General features: G+C 36.5%; 1 protein-coding gene across 1 annotated transcript; it reads right to left on the bottom strand.

Annotated features, from left to right (window-relative positions):
* Positions 1–587: 587 nt before the first annotated feature.
* LOC141362094 (uncharacterized) lies at positions 588–20,489 on the bottom strand. The gene is made up of 3 exons (XM_073863890.1): positions 20,461–20,489; positions 2,842–3,835; positions 588–2,141 (listed from the first exon to the last, which is right to left on the bottom strand). The coding sequence occupies exons 1-3, from the start codon at positions 20,487–20,489 to the stop codon at positions 588–590; spliced, it is 2,577 nt and encodes an 858-aa protein (XP_073719991.1).
* Positions 20,490–20,778: the final 289 nt, after the last annotated feature.

Genomic DNA, 20,778 nt, shown 5'->3' with positions numbered 1-20,778 from the left:
CTCTAGGATGATTCGAAAAAGTAGTTTTTTTAATAATAAAAAATTATTTGAATTCGCACACTGCATCGCAAACTTGTGTGGTTGTAACTACAGCTGTTGAGCTGTGGTAAGAAGCATATTTCATTGTTATTATTACATGTAGACTGGCATTGATCATGCCTTTGAACAAAATAAGCAAGCAATATGCAATGCATTCAATATCCATCATTCTAAATATATTAAAAACGTATTTTACATCCTTAAGTTTTTAAAAAAGAATAATGTGCACAGTCTACAAGCTTTAAGACCCTGGGGAATCCCTGGGAGGAGTGACATAATTAATGAATTAAAAATCTTAAAATAAAACAACAGAGAACTAAATCACAATAAAAAACAGTCTTCCGATGCAGTGTACACATGCAATAATCTGACATTACATTGATTTGAACAGATTAATTAGTACTCCACCTCCCACATGACGTGTTTCAAACGATTTATTTCACTTCACCAGATGGTTATGACCCATTGTAAGCACAGCTCCGGTTCATTTGAATGGGGATGAAACAAAAATTACCAGGATCACCAGCAAATGTTATATATCTTGTTAACTATCCCTGTAATATTGTATTTCCTGCTTTCTTTCTAATGTTTTCCAGAGCTTCAGCTTTTTCAGGTTCATTGATTTCCTTCAGCTTCTCAATGAGAAAATCAATGTGCAGAAGTTTGAACAGAGATTCAGTGTTGAGTGCGATCATCTCCAGAGACTCCACACAGTTATATGCTTTAATCACCAGCTTGGTTTTCTCTTTCTCTAATTCTTGTAGTTCGTTCTTCAGTTTATTGATCATAGAGAGACGGTCTTTTATTTTGTCTTCATATTTTTTCTTTAAATCTTCATATGTTCTTGTCTCAGTCTTTGTCTTTGTTACATATATTTTGTCTTCTTTGACGTGTTTAGTGTAGTGACATTTATTTGTGCACACTGTGCAGTGATCATTTTTCATCACACTACATCCTGAGATATCACAGATCCACCAGCATCCAGGATAGTGACAGTTCTCCTTACAGACAGGACAGGTCGTGGCTTTTTTAGCTACAGCAGGATCAATATCAACCTTTTCTTTGTAGGACACTTCAACTTCATACTCAAAGTTATTATTTTCTTTGACATCTTGCTTGTGTTTCTCTAGATCTTCTTCAGTTTGTTTCAGCTCATTCTGCTTTTCTTTCATCTTTTGAACATGTGATTGTAGTTTGAAGATGTTTGGCTGAAACTGTTTGTGTTTTATCAAAACATCTCGAGTCAACTCCAAGGTTTTTGGTTTTATCATGCTAAGAAACTTGAAAAACTCTGTCATTCCTCTGTAACTGAGATCCCATGCTTGATCATAGATTATTTGATAATCTTCATCAAATGTTTCTTCCTGACGATTGTTGAACAGAAAATAAATTGGCTGATTCTTCTTCTCATCTACAGCACACTTGATTTCAGCTGTTTTGACGGCTTTCAGGGCATTTTTAGGTGGAGCTCCATCTGAATGTGTGAAGAGTAACACAATGTTATCAGCAATATCTTTACCAAATAAAGACTGAACAGCATCAAATATGTTTAGCTGTTTTTTAGAAAGGCGAGTGTAAGATGAGTTACACACTAAACATACTGCATTGATTTCATGAGGCCTATCTTCAGATGTATATAAGCCAAGCAAATCTTTAACAATCTTTTGATCAAAATTAATATCATGGGTATGTCCATATCCTGGTGTATCAATGATTGTTAAATCAACTGAAGTCTCTTGTATATAAACACCATAGACAGTGATGATGGAGGTCTGACTGTGAGCTGATGATCTGTCGCTCTGATCGTCTGTGATCTCAAACCAAACTTTGTCTTTTCTCTGAACACCACAGATGTAGTTGATCATAGTATTGATGAGAGTTGTTTTTCCAGTGCCTGTTTCTCCCACCATCAGTATGATTTTATGAGGTTTATTTTCATCTTTTTCACCAAAGGTGATTTTTCTGTAGGACTTAGATTGATTCAGATTATCTGTTGTTGTTTGCAGACGGTACCGTGCAGGATTTCCATCTTCAATTTTGATGCTTTTCCTCTTGAGTTCATCAGTGCTGCACAATTGATTTATTGAATTTAATGTGTTTCCCTGTAAACACAATGCAAAATAACAAATATGGTGTTTAATGTGTGCTGCTGCTGTACATGTAATTTGTTAGTCCACAGAGACAACAAAAGTGTATTTACTAAATAAATTCAAGTAAAACATTTATAAAGGATGAAGTTTTAATATTAGCATGTTCAGTGCTGAATCATTTTTGTGAATGAATATTACACGCTAACCATGTGTTTTTAAGACAGAAAATGCTTCGGACTCAAAAAACGATGGCCCAGCGGTGACAACTTTTATTTTCCCCACTGGGCCAGTGCTGTAGCATCATATAAGTTTAAATTTGCATTTGTTTTTAGGCCTAGCCAATTTAAATACGCAATAAATAAATAAATAAAAGAAAAATTCACTGAGTACTTAAATCACTAAACAGCAAACTAAACTACATACTTGTTTAATAATAAACCACAAATTATTAGAATTTAATTCTTAATTTGACAATAAAATGAAATGTACTGTATATAGTTAGAGTTTAGATTACACTCTAAAAAATGAAGGGTTATTTTCAACTGGCTCAAAAATAACCCTCCATGTGTGTAGATTTCAGGGTCTAAAATCTCTTTTAAATCTGGGTGTTGAGGTCAGGATGCAAACATTTGAATCCACAGCTTGCTGAGTTTCAAAAAAGACGGAAAATAAATCAAGAAGTTGTGTAAAAAAAGACAAAACATACACTTACTGAGTTATTTTCTTTCACATGTTCCTTGTTTTTCTCTAGATCTTCTTCAGTTTGTTTCAGCTTATTTTGCTTTAGTTCCATCTTTTGAACATGTAATTGAAGATGGGAGATGTTTGGCTCTAACTCTTTCTGTTTCTTCAAAACATTTTTAGTCATCTGTAAGGATTTTGATTGTGTCATGTCAAGAAACTTGAAAAACTCTGTCATTCCTCTAAAACTGAGATTCCATGCTTGATCCTGGATTGTTTGTTCTTCTTCATCAAATGTTTCTTCCTGACAGTTGTTAAACAGAAAATAGATCGGCTGATTCATCTCATCTACAGCACACTTGACTTCAGCTTCTTTGACGGCTGTCAGGGCATTTTTAGGTGGAGCTCCATCTGAGTGTGTGAAGAGTAACACAATGTTATCAGCAATATCTTTACCAAATAAAGACTGAACAGCATCAAATATGCAGTGTTGTCTATCAGAGAGACGATATTGATCTGCCTTCATCACAAAACACACTGCATTGATTTGATTCATCACATCTTCAGATGTACATATATGTTGGAAACTCTCTGCGATCTCTCTATCACGATCAGCTCCACGAGTGTCTCCATATCCTGGTGTATCAATGATTGTTAAATCAACTGAAGTTTCTTGTAAATAAACACCATAGATAATGACATCAGAGGTCTGACTGTGAACTGATTCTGGGTCATTCTGATCGTCTGTGATCTCAAACCAAACTTTGTCTTCTCTCTTAACACCACAGATGTAGTTGATCATAGCATTAATGAGAGTTGTTTTTCCAGTGCCTGTTTCTCCCACCATCAGTATGATTTTATGACGTTTCTTTTCGTCTCTTTCACCAAAGCTGATTTTTCTGTAGGACTTAGATTGATTCAGATTATCTGTTGTTGTTTGCAGACGGTACCGTGCAGGATTTCCATCTTCAGTTAAGATGCTTTTCTTGATGAGTTCATTGGATTGTTTTGCATGAGAGTTTTCTCTGTAGTGTTTAAACAGAAACATACAATAATAATTTACAGCACTTTGCTGTTTTATAGACTAGGGGTTGAACCAACTAGTCGACCTTAATGCAAAGTCATGATGCTTTAAGCTTGACGTCGAGTAGTCGCATTAATCACTATACTTTGTTTATTTATTGTTGCATTGTTAATGTTACAACATAGAAGCTGTATAATTTTAGCATTGTTATGCCAACATGCATCGATAAAAATGCTTAAAGGATAATTCCGGTATTTAACACTTTGGGCTCTATCTTACACCCGGCGCAATGCAGTGCAATGCGCGACGCAAGTGTCTTTCGCTAGTTTTCACCCTAATTTTCACGTTTAGCGCCGCGTTATTTAAATAGCAAATGCATTTGCGCCCCCTTTTGCTCCCATGGGCGTTCTGGTCTAAAAACGAGGTGTGTTCAGGGGCATTGCTGGCGTGTTGCTATTTTGAGGCAACTAAAATAGACTACGCCATTGACCAGCAAAAACCTGGTCTAAAGTCTAAAGTTAATGGCGCAATGTGTTTTATGTTATTTAAAGAGCGCATTAGTAATATGCGCCTATAAACGGGAGGACAACGCGGGTTTGTTTATCACAAAGTACATGAATGCGCAGCAGCACAAACACGCTTTTAAATATGAAAGATTTAAGGATTAAAATGTAAAAGATTATTACTGCGTCTCTTGGAAATAAATGAGGACTAATTATGAGACGTTAGAAGGCGCAAAGAGCTGCTTCACCTGCAGCCTGGTAAGAAAATAAATACTTTGCTTTAAACAAATGCATCTGTTTTTAAATGTTTTTTTAATGCTACCTCACGGATTAATTGTATTGACTCTGTACCTGCGAAAATGGTGAGATGAGAAACATTTTTAAGTAATGCTTAAAAAAAACTCTTTGCTCAAAAAAATGCTGTTCAAAGTGCTGAAACGTGAGGAGAGGCGTTTGTAAATTCTTTATCTCCTGTTTGTTACAAATAAAGTATTTTTACAGTACAAACCTTATCTTACATACTTGTAAATTATTGTTGATGATATTGGATAGCCATACATTTAAAGCAACTATAAGCCTGCTTTTTTACTTCCATGACTAAAAGAAAACGGGTTTTAAAGGTTTTAATAAAAAAATAACAATTTCAATACAAGTGAAAAACAACAAAATTATTTAACATTAATCTTAAACTGGGGATCTTCTACCTCCGCTTAGTTTTTCAGTTTATAAAGTCCGTCATCTAAATAGGGATTAGACATAGCGCCAGCGCAACTTGCTTTTAAAGGGGATGAGAGCTGTGACTCTCATTGGTTTACTGCACGTTACGCCCAAAATACTCCCATTACAATAGGACCAACCCTTTTCGACCATGCGCTCGGCGCACAAACCATTTTTCCCAACGTTAAATTAGCAAAAGTGGATTCGGACACGCCCATTTAGACGTTGCGCTGTGCGCTTTAGACAATGCGCTTAGATCGTTAAAATAGGGCCCTTTGAGTCTCATTCCTGGTTGGTTTTGGATGAACTACAGTGATGGACACAGAAATTTTGACAATGGGTCGTGTCTTGAGTTTTTGACTCGTTTAGAAGCGTCTCTTGACTGCTTCAGAATGGAAGTCAATGACCATGCACAAACATGTCATTAAAACAACACTTAACGTTCATTTTCAAAACTGTGCTACTCACCGAGTGGTTCGTGGTGTTCTTTGATAATTAAAAACAAATTGTGTAGCGGAATACAGTTTCTGTCGTGTTTTATTTGGCATTTTGTAAAATTCCATTGACTTCTCTGGAAGACTCATTGCTCGCTGATATATCACTCCGCCGCCGGGAAACAGAAAAGGGTCTGTTTACATGTGGTGGTAGTTTTTTCGCTCGGTTTCTCTCAGAAGAAATTTTCCCCATATTTTTAGGGCTGGACCAGAATATTCGAATATTCGTTCCTTGGGTTGACATTCGATTTTCAGTTTTGAGATTCGAATATATATATAAATATTTTACAGTGTTAATGCAGAGCTTTTGCCAAGCAGGAAGTGCGCTTCACGCTCCCGCTCTATAGGTGGCGCAGACAGACCAACATCCATAGCCAACAGCCACCAAACGGCACCAGTGTGGAAGAGATCGCCTTGAACGAAAAGCGCCCTTCCTGCTTTGGCATTCACGCTAATAGTGTTGTAAATAACGTTCAGGTTTTTGCAAAAACTGATTGATTTGCTTCACAAGACGTCAATATGTCACACAGAGTTATGGGGGATTACTGTTGTATTGGATATATATGCTTTAGCTCTTAAAGTGTGCGGATCTGTTGACTTGCATGACGGAGCAATGGGGTTTCTGCAAAATATCTTCTTTATTGTTCTGCTGATGTAAAAAAAACATTTTGGATGGTGTAAGTGTTATAAATAATCTTGATTTTGAAAGTATGCTACTGTTTTATTACAGTTTGTTGGACTACGTTCATTCATGCTTCAGACTCAAATATAGAGCAGAAGTATATACGCGGTTGTGAGGTATCTGAAAAAATAGTTCCACTTTAGCAAATAACACAGATTGAAATCATACATTGCGCCAATATATTGTTTTTAATCATCAACGAACACCACGAACCACTCGGTGAGTAGTACAGTTTTGAAAATGAACGTTAAGTGTTGTTTTAATGACATGTTTGTGCATGGTCATTGACTTCCATTCTGAAGCAGTCAAGAGTCGACAAGAGTCGACTTCTAAATGAGTCGAAAAGTCAAGACACGACCCATTGTCAAAATTTCTGTGTCCATCACTGTAGTTCATCCAAAACAAACCAGAAATGAGACTCAAAGTGTTAAATACTGGAATTATCCTTTAAAAACAGGAGTTATTGTTGCATTGTTAGGGTCATTCTATGAAAATTGTGGCTTTTTGAACAGACAACTTTTTTAAAAATGTAATTCTTTTTAATCCCAAAACTTATTGTCAGATAATAGTTAACCTCTTAACATTATAAATCAACTTAAATGACAGCTTAATGTATTTTTATAATTTTACTACTTAAGCAATATTGCTCGAGTAGGAGTGTGATATAGCTCTTTATACAACAGTTCTTTCTGGTTCTCGAATCTGATTGGCTAAGAGCTATGCGATATTGTGCTGATAACGGCACTGTAACCGCTTCACCTTTCGTATTATTCCACCACCTAGTGAATGGAGGTCCTCTAAACAGGCTCATCTCTGAATGGAGAAACTGCACCCACACACGGACCTGGACACACACACAAACGCGCTGTTTTGAATCACGCTCCGTGTGTCTCATTAGTTCACTAGCTCGTAAATCAGTCTGTGCATCCCAATCGGAAGTTATTATTCCGTCAAAGAACAGCGCTCTTGGATGTTACGTTAAACTAAATGGGATTAATGTCTTGTCACGTCGTGTGGACACTTGGAAAGAGGAATATAAACACTCATTTTCTGGAGCTGTATCTCTTATCAGAACGCGAAAACACCGTGGAACTGCAGGTAAGCCCCGCAGCTTTTAAATGTGGACATTGATCATTTACTTTATCGTGACGTGACTATTAAAACATGTTATGAGATATCGCCACTGATATATTTATAAGCAGCATGCAAAAACATCTCTCTGACACTTATAAAAAACTGTTTTATATAGTACTGACAAGAACGAAGTTTAATAATAATCGAGTGCTCATATCGCGTTAAGAATAAATGTTATAGTAACATTATACAAGTATAGTTTTATTCACTTTTACCTCGCGCCAAAACAATAACAACACAAAAGACACTAAATATGAATAAAAAAACAAGTAAACATTTGATCATGACACCAAATATTGCTGATTTGATCTCATTTTGACGATCAAAAACAAACAAGGCCAACATGAGAGCCGGGGAATCTCTGTCAGAGATGTAGCCCAGAGAGGGCGGTGGTCAGCAGGGCGAGTGAACACTGACATCCGCTCATGCTTTGGTTCTCATACGTACCGAATCTCACTAAGCAAACGTTCAAACAGAGTTCAAACAAACAAACGTTCAACGGCACACGTTTGAAAAACGAAAACTAGAAAACAACAAGTTATTTTAAAAGCCTCTTTGTTTGAGAACTACTTTCTTCCGCCACGGATTTGAGGGCAGCCAGAATGACAGGCAACACTTTCGGCTGCTTTGAATCTCATGATAACTCAATGCACAGATAGGCGTTTCTTTATATTAACGTTTCTGTTTGAGCACTCGATTATTATTAGACTTCGTTCTTATCAGTACTATATAAAACTGTTTTTTATAAGTGTCAGAGAGATGTTTTTGCATGCTGCTTATAAATATATCAGTGGCAATATCTTACAACATGTTTTAATAGTCATGTCTAGATAAAATAAATGATCAATGTCCATGAAATTCCTCTTTCCAAGTGTTAATCGTCCACACGACGTGACAAGACATTACTCCCATTAACTTTAACGTAACATCCAAGAGCGCTGATCTTTGACGGAATAATAACTTCCGATTGGGATTCACAGACTGATTTACGAGCTAGTGAACTAATGAGACAAACGGAGAGTGATTAAAAACAGCGCGTTTGTGTGTGTGTCCGTGTGTGCATGCAGTTTTTCCATTCAGAGATGAGCCTGTTTAAAGGCCCTTCATTCACTAGGTGGCGGAATGATATGAAAGGTGAATCAGATTTGAGAACCAGAAAGAACTGTTGTATGAATTACATTAAAAAATGCCTGTGCTGCTTTTTTGTCACTGGTTGTTCCATATATTTTAGATTACAATTCAGGCATCCCAGAATGTATTTGAATATTTATATATTTGCATACATAATCAAAGACAGAAAAAGTTAATGTAATATTAAGAAATTGTCTTGATTAGTAATAATGAACTTAAAACAGGCATGCGTAAAGTTCTATTGTGTGACCTTTTTCTATTTCTACCATTGTGTTTTTTGTTGTAACATTAGAAATAATTGAGGTGGAGTGATCAAAATTGAATGATGATATTCTTAAAATGCTTACTTATGAAAGCAGCAACAGTAACACCAGTGACGATAACACCAGTGACAAATCTACAGACAAAATGGCATATGTAAGAGGGGGGCCACAGTAGCTCAAACCACACTTCTTAAATTGTAAATAAATCACTTAATCATGCAATTTGAAAAAAATATATAATAATAAAATGTCCTTTCCCCTTACTATAAACTGTAGAACACCACTTAAGTCCTTGCATGAAATTATCAAATTATTTATTAAATTGCTAAAAGATGAGGAGGGAGTGCACACTCACCATGTGCTTTTCAAAACAGTCACACCTACAATGAACCTTTGACCCAGGAAGAAGTTGGCAAGGATGTTGATTTTTTTCAAAGTGGTGGTTTTTATAAATTGTAACACCAGTGACATGAAATTGAGGGACAGGTATTCCCTGTAAATTATTTATAATATTTAGTTGATATTTTAGTTTTTTAAGTAGTCCACTTAATAACTGTACTACTTTCCTTTGTATTATGACATTTAAAGGGGGAGAATAATATATTTTTTAAAGGGGACAGAGAATGAAAAAACATTTTTACCTTGTCTTTGTTGAATAATGGTAGTCTACGCACATTCACAAACATACAAAAAGTGCTAAACATGCTAAACATCTCAGTCTCATAGAAATTCCTCTTTTAGAAATGTCAGCCAAAAAACAGCCCAATCTGAAAAACTGATGCTTATGATATAACAGGCATATAACTGCCCCTCCACTTATAATTGGCTACAATTTTTGAGTGGCCAATCAGTAATGAGATTGCAAGTTAAGCCAGTAGAGGAAGCCAAATAGTTGCAAAACCACTTGTTTAAAATCCCCCGCCCTAATAGAGCTATCTGAGAGAGGTTTTTAGGAAGCTTCTAAGGCATTTCAGACACAAACAAAAACATTTTTGTCTACATGTCACATCACAGAACAAGGATAAATGCTCCTTTTAATCATTCTATGTCACCTTTAACTCAAAATATGTCACTACACCACGACTTCTGACCCGAGGGACAAGCCAATTTCATGGTACTGACCGTGTTCTACAATATATATATAAAAATGGTTTGCAATATAACTGTTTTACATATGTTTTATTAATAATAAAACACTTCAATTAAAACAAAAAACACATATTTTGTGTCATTGTCTGACACTTTTCAGTGTATTTCCTGCATTTGAGGCCGGGACAGGCAAGCCACCATTTTCATAGAATAACCCGTTAACGTTTAGTTGCAACATATGATTTGTATTACTTTTTAAATTTAAGTTGCCATAATCAGCATCTGTAATAATGTTCTGCTAATAAATTGTGGCATGTTGCAAAGCAGTCCCATCTCTTGTGTTTTGTATGATTGAAATCAACGACTAGTCAATGTCAACTCGACTTTGATGTCATAACAGTCGACTTTAAATAATTTGAAGTCGTTCAACCCCTATTATAGACATGTATTAGAGCATATTTGAACAACATGTTTCATTGTGTAATATTTTTTATTAGCTTGGTGAAGCAGAAACTTTATTTCCCATGGTACATAAGGGATAATGTATTTACAAGCATGTTGTTGAAATAAGCTCGGACAGTGTGATCTGGACCTGACATGGAGGGGTGTAATAATTAACTGTACCTGTCAGAACGATTTGTAGCATCCGGGTTACCGTGTGTTATTAGTTTTGAGTGATAGTTATGTAAAAAGAACAAACCTTGGAAGGTTGTGACTGGCCAATCAGAATCAAGCATTTTAGAGAGCCATATAATACATTCATATAAAGACCACTAAGGTCTCTTGTGTTTTGGTGAAGCAATAGATAAACAAGGTGGGGTTGCACTAGATGTGCGTGAGGTCTTAAGCTATTGTATACCACTATAATGAATATATGTCTTTAAAAAACAATGTGAACATTTTGTTTAAATTGCATGTTGGTCAAGCACAGGACTGTATTCAATATGAAACTCATTCCACCAATATGCTCATCATTCCTGCCGGATGTCATCATTGTCTACTCCTCCACTGTCAAATATTCTGAACTAGTAATCTGTCATATGTAATTTGTGCTGGCAAAATGAGTCAGAATAAGCACAATTTCAAAAAATATTTATTATATATAAAAAATCTTAAAATGATGTATGATTTGTTGAAATCTGACGAAAACTGACAGAGTTATTTGAAGTTAATACAGGCAGTAAAGTCAATTTTGAGAAAAATCCAGTTAAAGATTTTTGAGGGATCAAAAGTAAAATCAGCACATCCATACCTTAAAATCACTTATAAAACTAATAGATTTAACACACACAAAATCTAAATCAATATGTTCAACTTTTTTCTTTCTATTATTGTTTTACTGACATTGAGACAGACAGCTTTAAGATATGCTGTAATCCAATGATCTAATATAATTTTACACATCAGATATTTTTCTCAACAATTAACAAAACATTCACTTTAGACATAAAACATTATGGGGCAGTTTCCCGGACAGGGATTAGACTAGTCCTTGACTAAAATCAATGTAATATTTGTTCAAACTGAAAACAACTTGCACTGACATATCTTAAAATACACCAGTGCCATTTGTTTTGCCTCAAAATGCACACAAGTCATGTTTTTAGTAAGGCATGTTTGTTAAAACTAGTTATATGTCATAATTAAACTGAAACCTAGTCCTGGTTTAAGATAATCCCTGTCCGGGAAACTACCCTTATATTCAATTCAAACCAATTTTATTGATATAGCACTTTTTACAATAGGTAATTATATCAAAGCAGCTTTATATTCAGGGTTCTAAATTAACTTTTTTGACCACCAGCCAATGTGGCTGATAACTTTCTAAAGTTACCAGCCAATCAGCATTTCCACTAGCCAAATTTTTTCCGGTGAAAATAAGAGAAATTATGAGTGCCACTGAATGCAACAATGATTAGTTTTTTCTCGCGCGTACATGCGGCAATCCTGACAAAACATGACAACATTTTCATGATCAAACACAAGCTTTCTTTGTTTCTCTGTCGATTGACATAAAGCTTTACTGGGGCACAGGCCCCCCATTTTTTGCTGACTTTTTTTGAAAGCCTGCTGTGTGCAAGAAGTGTGCAACAGTTCTATACAATGTCCTTTGCTTAACCCACTATTCTACAGTGCAACAGGTACTGCAAAAGATAAATATGTATTTAAAAATATTTAAGTATAATCTTCATCATACCTAACATTATTATAATGTTTGGAGGCATAAATGGCATAAAATGTTTGGTAATAATGACAGCAGAGAAATATTTTCTACATTTTCTACAATGATAGCAATGATTAATAACTTATTTTTACAAGAATATTTTAAGAAACCAGTCATTTTATGACTGCTATACTAAATAATCTCAGTCACAGTTACGGCTAACTGTTTATATAGTGTCCTAGAGTTAAATATGAGTAAACTTAATATTAATTTTATATCTGAAAATACAGAACAGTATAACACATACATCTGTGGATTTTCTCAGCAACAATGCAATTAGCCTTTCGCAGAGCCCCGCCCCCCTTAGTTACTGTTGCTACTTCCGACAAACAAATGACCAGTGCAACAGATTGCCATGACGTAAAGCGATATACCCGTGCATGTCAGTGACATTTTTTGGAGCAATACCTCCGCGATTTCCTCCAGATCGAGGCAAAAGGGGTTACAGTATGCAGTGGAGGGATATATTCAAAATATAAAAATACGCAATGAAGGAGACACGACTACTATCGAGGCTAATGCTTACCGGTCTCACGCAAAAAATGACAAACCACATGACCTGTAACCAGTGGTGTAGTGCAGGGTATACGCAGGTATACGGAGTATACCCACCTCTTTATTTGATGGCTGGGGGTATACCCACTTCTACTGGGGGCATAAATTAAGAGTATACCCACTTCTCCAGACACCACTACACCACTGCCTGTAACTCAAATGCAACCAGCACAGCCTTGTGGACCAGTCATATCATCCTGTAGCCCAAGACAGCTTGCCCACTGAAGCTAAGCAGGGTTGAGCCTGGTCAGTACTTGGATGGGAGACCACCTGGGAAATCCAGGTTGCTCCTGGTAGAGGTGTTAGTGAGACCAGCAGGGGGTGCTCACCCTGTGGTCTGTGTGGGTCCTAACACCCCAGTATAGTGATGGGGACACTATACTGTCAAAAAGCACCGTCTTTCGGATGAGACATTAAACCGAAATCCTGACTCTCTGTGGTCGTTAAAAATCCCAGGATGTTATTCGAAAAGAGTAGGGGTGTGCCCCGGCATCCTGGCCAAACTTGCACATTGGCCTACTAATCATCCCCCATAGATACTAATCATTGGCTATATCACTCTGTCTCCTCTCCACTAATAAGCTGGTGTGTGGTGTGTGGTGTGTGTTCTGGTGCAATATGGCTGCCGTCGCAACATCCAGGTGGATGCTGCACATTGGTGGTGGTTGAGGAGATTCCCCCATTCACATGTAAAGCGCTTTGAGTACTGAGAAAAGTGCTATATAAATTTAACTAACTAACAGTCATGCTCTTGCACTGCCGAGTAAGTTATCTTTCATATGGTATAGTCTATTAATGTCTATTGCGAGTAGCTATTTTGTTAAAATACAAGGGTATGTTGGCTAGCTAAACCTACGCATGTTTCAAAGCCATTCAAAGCTAACTAACATTTCTCTGTCTGTTGTTTTGAGGATAGCCGTTTTGAGAATCATAATGTTTTATTTATGGTGATAGTCAGATTTCACAAATAGGAAATTGTTTTGTCTTAAAGTTGCAGGACAGATAATATAATAAATAAAATGTATAATATAATAAAATTGCACAGCATTTACGGAATTGGGAAAGGTTTTCCGTTCGTAGAATGCTCCATGAAAGATAAAAACAAATTATTTAAAGTTGATTGTTAACGGGGCTATGTTCGACTTTGTCGTAAACTGACGAAAAATAAAGTTGGGGAGCTGAAAGTCCCAACACAACAGCAGCTAATGTAGCTAGCGTTAGCTAACATGTTAACTAATGTTGGCAAAATAACTCATTAAATTTAGCATAAAGAGTAGGTTAACATTCTGGCAATTATATTCATTGTAATCATAACTTTGGTACAATTTGTGTTCTTGCCTCTAGTTAGTAGATCTAGACCACACTGTTAACTAGTTAGCTGTAAGCCTTACCTTTGTGCAGACGTATTTATGCTTCGTAAATGTTCCACACATTTAACTGAATGGGGCAGTCCACAATGTTTTATCCATTTTATAGGGCAGTCCACACTGTTTTATCCATTGTATACACTGCTCACAAACGCTGCGGGCGTGAATGTTTGTCGGGGGTGCTTGCATAGTAACGGTTGCTGTGATCTGTGATTGAACAATGGCCATTTTGGGGGAGGGGCCGGCGAAAGGTCAATTCTATAGACTTGACAAAAGGTTTTCCTGAGATTTTTCCTTTAATGTTTGAGACCTGACAGGGTGAGGATGTAGTTTGTCTTACCTCCCTTACCCCCATTCGGACAGCCAGCGACCAGCAGTAGCAGAGCGACGCAATCTCATTCATTTCAATGGAAATCGGCGACTTCCGGCAGCACGAGCGAAAGCGACCGTTGGCGACCGTATGGGCGTGTCCAGCGACGCGAGAAAGTTAAGAAAAGTTTAACTTTATGTAAATGTCGAGCGAATTTTGGGAGCGACTACCAATGAGAACGAAGTAGTGGAGTTCACGTCATCCTTCTCTCGTCAGTTATTGGCGTGGATGGTACTCATTTGTGTATGACAAGCAGATTTAGAAACGCCTCATTGAAAGAGATGAGCGACACACAGCGATAACATCCATAAATTGGGTAACTACATTGCAGATCTGTTTTTGCCGCTATTATCTTTGTAAAGGAATACACCAGTTAACTGCTAAAATTTAAACTTAAGATTTACACCTGGGCACAAAAGATTTACACTGGGGCACGTGCCCCTAGTAAAAGGGGTCTAACATCACCCCTGTCTTTCAGTCTATCTTCCCTGCTCTGCCCGTTCGTTCTCCTTCTTCCTTTCGTTTCTGGTGGGCGCGCTCAGTTGGTTTCCATGGTTTCTCCAATTGGCGTATGAAACATCATCACGTAGCATTACGGCACAGTGTTCATGGGAAATGTAGGAGATACTGCCAGAGGGATAAATGACAGAGAAAAGAGCTGTCAGAGAGTCACAATAGCAAGCGGGTTATGCTGCACTTACGGGTTTGCTATGACCCGCTCGAACTGATTTTGCCAAGTGAGAGATGTCCTCAGGGCAACATATTGTGTTGACCCAAGGACAACATTTTTCTAAATAAAACCTAAACCCACCCCAAACCCCAGCCCTAACCATAACCAAACCCTAAAATCAAAGGGACATAATAAGTGAAAAAACAATGGTCTAGAAACAAGTAATCCAGGTTGTAAGCTTAAACTTAAAACAAACTGTAAACTTATTTCTGAAATCTGATTGGTTGATTGAAATGTTGTCCCAGGGTCAACATAATGTTGCCCTGAGGACATCAACCACTTGGCAAAATTAGGAGAGCCGCTATGACCCGGTTAGTTTACAAAAATGCTTAAATGAGTGTAAAATAATCATTTCTATCGTCGTTTTTATTGCTTGGATTAATGATGAATGATGTCGTTGTTTAAACTCTTAATATACTGTCAGAGAGTCACGATAGCAAGCGGGTTATGCTGCACTTACGGGTTTGCTATGACCAGGTTAGTTTACATAAATGCTTAAATGAGTGTAAAATGTTAGTTTCTATCGTCGTTTGTATTGTTTGTATTAATGATGAATGAAATTGTTGTTTAAACTCTTAATATACTGTCAGAGAGTCACGATAGCAAGCAGCTTATGCTGCACTTACGAGTTTGCTGTGACCCGGATAGTTTACATAAATGCTTAAATGAGTGTAAAATGTTAGTTTCTATCATTGTTTTTATTGCTTGGATTAATGATGAATGAGGTCGTTGTTTAAACTCTTAATATACTGTCAGAGAGTCACGATAGCAAGCGGCTTAAAGCTCACGTAACACATGCTGTTTCTGCATTTCTGATATTAATCTGGAGTACATATGGAGTAGTATGACATCCTTTATATCTCTGAAGAGTCTTTAGTTTAATCAGATTTATAAAAGAAAGATTAGCTTTACCGAATCTTTCTGATAACGTACGAAAAAATGAAGAAGGAGGAGTTATAACACAGGAGGAGCGAGTACGAGTCATACAACACTATACAACACTGTTTGAACTTATGATTCACTACATGTTCGTGTCATTTACATAATATACACGCGCCTATTTCCAACATAAGACAGAAGTCTTACTTACCACATGTAACTCGTCATGACCCGGTTCTGAAAATCCACCGCATCAAACACACACGCAAAACTCCGCTGCTAATCCGGATAATAAACTATATCCATTGTTTCCATAAGGCTGGATGTCTTCTCCTTACATCCAAAAACACACTTCTTCTTGTGCCAAGAAGGCTGAAACAAGGCTGAGTGGCGTGATAAGCTGTTAGCAAGCTCTAGCGTCTCCCGCTGACTGACGGCTGGGCAGGGTTTTCCGGGGGAAGTTTTCCGGCAGAAGCCCATATAAAGAAGTGATACGTATCGAAAACCCCTGAAACGTCAGTTAGAACCATAATCGAAAAAAATTAGCCGAAACTTGTATGAACCCTGGCGATGTGCATTCGGCACAGAAATACTCTGAAACACGCCCAACTGCATTTTTGACACTTTGCCTACGTTTAGCATGAGGAAACAACTCTATAACTGTGTAAATAAGTCAGAATGCTTGAAATACCATTAAACCCCCCCCCCCCCTTTAAGCTGCACTTATGGGTTTGCTATGACCCAGTTAGTTTACATAAATGCTTAAATGAGTGTAAAATGTTCATTTCTATCGTCGTTTTTATTGTTTGTATTAATGATGAATGATATTGTTGCTTAAACTCTTAATATACTGTCAGAGAGTCATGATAGCAAGCGGCTTATGCTGCACTTATGGGTATGCTATGCCCCGGTTAGTTTACATAAATGCTTAAATGAGTGTAAAATGTTAGTTTCTATCGTCGTTTGTATTGTTTGTATTAATGATGAATGACATTGTTGTTTAAACTCTTAATATACTGTCAGAGAGTCACAATAGCAAGCAGCTTATGCTGCACTTACGAGTTTGCTGTGACCCGGATAGTTTACATAAATGCTTAAATGAGTGTAAAATGTTAGTTTCTATCGTTGTTTTTATTGTTTGTAATAATGATGAATGATATCGTTGTTTAAACTCTTTAAATACTGTCAGAGAGTCACAATAGCAAGCAGCTTATACCGCCCTTACGGGTTGCTATAACCCAGTTAAATTACATAAATGCTTAAATGAGTGTAAAATGTTAGTTTCTATCGTCCTTTTTATTGTTTGTATTAATGATGAATTATATCATTGCTTAAACTCTTAATATACTGTCAGAGAGTCACGATAGCAAGCGGCTTATGCTGCACTTACAGGTTTGCTATGACCCGGTTAGTTTACATAAATGCTTAAATGAGTGTAAAATGTTAGTTTCTATTGTCGTTTTTATTGTTTGTATCAATGATGAATGATATTGTTGCTTAAACTCTTAATATACTGTCAGAGAGTCACGATAGCAAGCGGCTTATGCTGCACTTATGGGTTTGCTATGACCCGGTTAGTTTACATAAATGCCCGGTTAGTTTCTATCGTTGTTTTTATTGTTTGTATTAAAGATGAATGATATCGTTGCTTAAACTCTTTTAATGCTGTCAGAGAGTCATGATAGCAAGCGGCTTATAGCTTATAGCCTAGACAAAACCATACTTAGCAACTACAGACCAATCTCAAATCTTCCGTTTATAAGCAAGATCGTTGAAAAGGTTGTTTTCAATCAGCTGAACAAATTCTTAAACTCAAATGCCTATCTGGACAACTTTCAATCTGGTTTCCGTCAGCATCACAGCACAGAGACAGTGCTCATAAAGATAATAAATGATATTCGCTTAAACTCTGATTCAGGTAAAATATCAGTGCTGGTGCTACTAGATCTTAGTGCTGCCTTTGACACAGTAGATCACACGATACTCTTACATAGACTGGAAAACTGGGTAGGGCTCTCTGGGATGGTCCTCAAATGGTTTAAAACATACCTACAAGAAAGAGGTTACTACTGTATGTGAACATAGGTAACCATAAATCTGAGTGGACATCCATGACATGTGGAGTCCCACAGGGTTCAATTCTTGCACCGCTTCTGTTTAATTTGTATATGCTCCCACTTGGTCAAATAATGAAAAAGAACCAAATTGCTTACCACAGCTATGCAGATGACACCCAGATATACTTCGCCCTGTCACCCAATGACTACAGCCCCATTGACTCTCTATGTAAATGCGTTGATGAAATTAACTGTTGGATGCGTCAAAACTTCCTCCAGTTAAACAAAGACAAAACTGAAGTCATTGTATTTGGAAATAAAGATGAAACTCTCAAAGTTAACACATACCTTGACTCTAGGGGTCTAAAGACACAAAATAAAGTCAGAAATCTTGGTGTAATTTTAGAGTCTGACCTTAATTTCAATAGTCACGTGAAAGCGATAAGCAAATCAGCTTACTACCATCTCAGAAATATTGCCAGAATTAGCTGTTTTGTCTCAAGACAGGACTTAGAGAAACTTGTTCATGCTTTCATCACCAGCAGGGTGGATTAATGCAATAGAGTCCTTACTGGGATCTCCAAAAAGACCTTAAGACAGCTACAGCTCATAGTTGCCAGAATTCTGACCAGAACCAAAAAAATCTGAGCACATTACTCCAGTCCTCAGGTCCTTACACTGGCTTCCTGTTACATTTAGAATAGATTTTAAAGTATTGTTACTCGTTTATAAATCACTTCATGGCTTAGGACCCAAATACATGACAGATATGCTAACTGTATATAAACCTAAAAGATTACTCAGATCATTAGGATCCGGTCAGTTAGAAATACCAAGGGTTTACTCAAAACAAGGTGTGTCAGCATTTAGTTATTATGCCACCTCTAGCTGGAATCAGCTTTCAGAAGAGATTAGATGTGCTTCAACAGTAAACACTTTTAAATCTAGATTAAAAACACATCTGTTTAACTCTGCATTTACTGAATGAGCACTGTGCTGCTTCACACTGACTGCACCTTTAACTCAAGTCACTTTTACTTCTGTTTTATTCTTTTTAACATTTTAAACTGTTTTATTAAAATCACATTTATTTTCTTTAATTGTTATTTTAAATTGTCATGTATCTATGTCTTTATTGTGATCTTATCGTGTAAATCTTATTTTTACATTTTCTTTTTTTTATATATATATTATTTTCTCATTTCTGTGTAAAGCACTTTGAATGACCTCTGTGTATGAAATGTGCTATACAAATAAACTTGCCTTGCCTTGCCTTGCCTTATACTGCTATAACCCGGTTAGTTTACATAAATGCTTAAATGAGTGTAAAATGTAAGTTTCTATCGTTGTTTTATTGTTAGTATTAAAGATGAATGATATTGTTGCTTAAACTCTTAATATACTGTCAGAGAGTCACGATAGCAAGCGGGTTATGCTGCACTTACGGGTTTGCTATGACCTGGTTAGTTTACATAAATGCTTAAATGAGTGTAAAATGTTAGTTTCTATTGTCGTTTTTATTGCTTGGTTTAATGATGAATGATATGTATTGATGGTAGATAATGTTTTCTCAGTAAATCATGTTAGCACTAGGTCAATACATGTTGCACTATTGTTGGTCTGTGCCACTGATCTGTGGTCTGTGCGGAGGCTCTGTCAGTTGACCAATCAAAGCAGAGTAGGCTACTGAAAGGTGGGGTTTAGGCAGACTGAGTTGTTGAACGGCCTTACACAAATCATTTGAGGATCTCTGAGAAATGGGGAAATTTTACATTTATAATTTGAGAAAATGTGTTTGTTTGAAAATATAATTTGATATCTTGTCAATATGGACCAAAATCTCTGAGGAATGTTTCCAGTTCCTTGTTGAATCTGTGACACAAAGGATTAAGGCAGTTCTGAAGGCAAAAGGGGTCCAAACCGGTACTAGTAAGGTGTACCTAATAAAGTGGCCGGTGAGTGTATATGGAAGATTGTTTTCATGTTTTATCGATCTTAATAACTCTTTTAACATCAATCAAGTTCCGAACCAAAATTAATATTTATACTTTCTTTTGACTATTTTTGCCAGCATGGGTCAAATTATAAACCTTAACACTGTCAGCAGCTTCAAATTATTGTAATTTATTTGTTCAACTGTACACCATTTTAACAATACAAACATAGATACCCTGTAAAATAGTTACGAATTGCAATATGACTGTGTGGTGTATTTGGATGTTTTGTGAGTATTTGCAGTTCATGTTTTATCAAACTGATGATGTATTTTTGCATAGATGTTTTTATTTGCAATGCATTGAGCTCTCTTACCAACTTTAGCCAGAATAGTTGAGGTAGTGTGGGAGACAGAAGATAAAATTTGCCCTTACAGCCCTGTTAACAATTAAATACAAATCTAAAATTGCAGTATTTGATTTTGTTTGTATCTTACCCATGTGAGATTCTCTGTGGGTCTGCCATGACTGTTTCCAGATCAGGGTCTCTTTCAGATTTGATACTACAGTATATTAAAACAGATCATGTTTAAAAAAAAAAACAATAAGTAAAACAACACAGAGATCACTTCTAGAGAAAAATATAGAGAAAAATATATTAGAGAAAAATATATTTTATTATTGAAATAACATATACTTACTTATACCAAATATTAAAGTGTTTATTTCGTTTTAACATTATTTCTACGCTAAGTACAGTAATTAGGAGATTTCACAATTTAGGAGATATCACAATTCATTATTGTATTAGGAAA

The sequence above is a fragment of the Misgurnus anguillicaudatus genome, chromosome 25, assembly GCF_027580225.2.
Source record: "Misgurnus anguillicaudatus chromosome 25, ASM2758022v2, whole genome shotgun sequence".
In the NCBI taxonomy this organism is placed as follows: Eukaryota; Metazoa; Chordata; class Actinopteri; order Cypriniformes; family Cobitidae; genus Misgurnus; species Misgurnus anguillicaudatus.
Note: the sequence above shows the minus strand (reverse complement) of the source record. Positions and strands in the feature narration are given on the sequence as shown.

What these genes read in the sequence shown, in the direction of transcription:
- LOC141362094 (XM_073863890.1), bottom strand. Translation starts at nt 20,489, where the DNA reads ATGGCAGACCCACAGAGAATCTCACATGG. An exon ending in CCACAGAGAATCTCACATGG is followed by an intron (nt 3,836 to 20,460) that starts GTAAGATACAAA and finishes TAAACACTACAG; the next exon opens with AGAAAACTCTCATGCAAAAC. An exon ending in ATGTGAAAGAAAATAACTCA is followed by an intron (nt 2,142 to 2,841) that starts GTAAGTGTATGT and finishes TTGTGTTTACAG; the next exon opens with GGAAACACATTAAATTCAAT.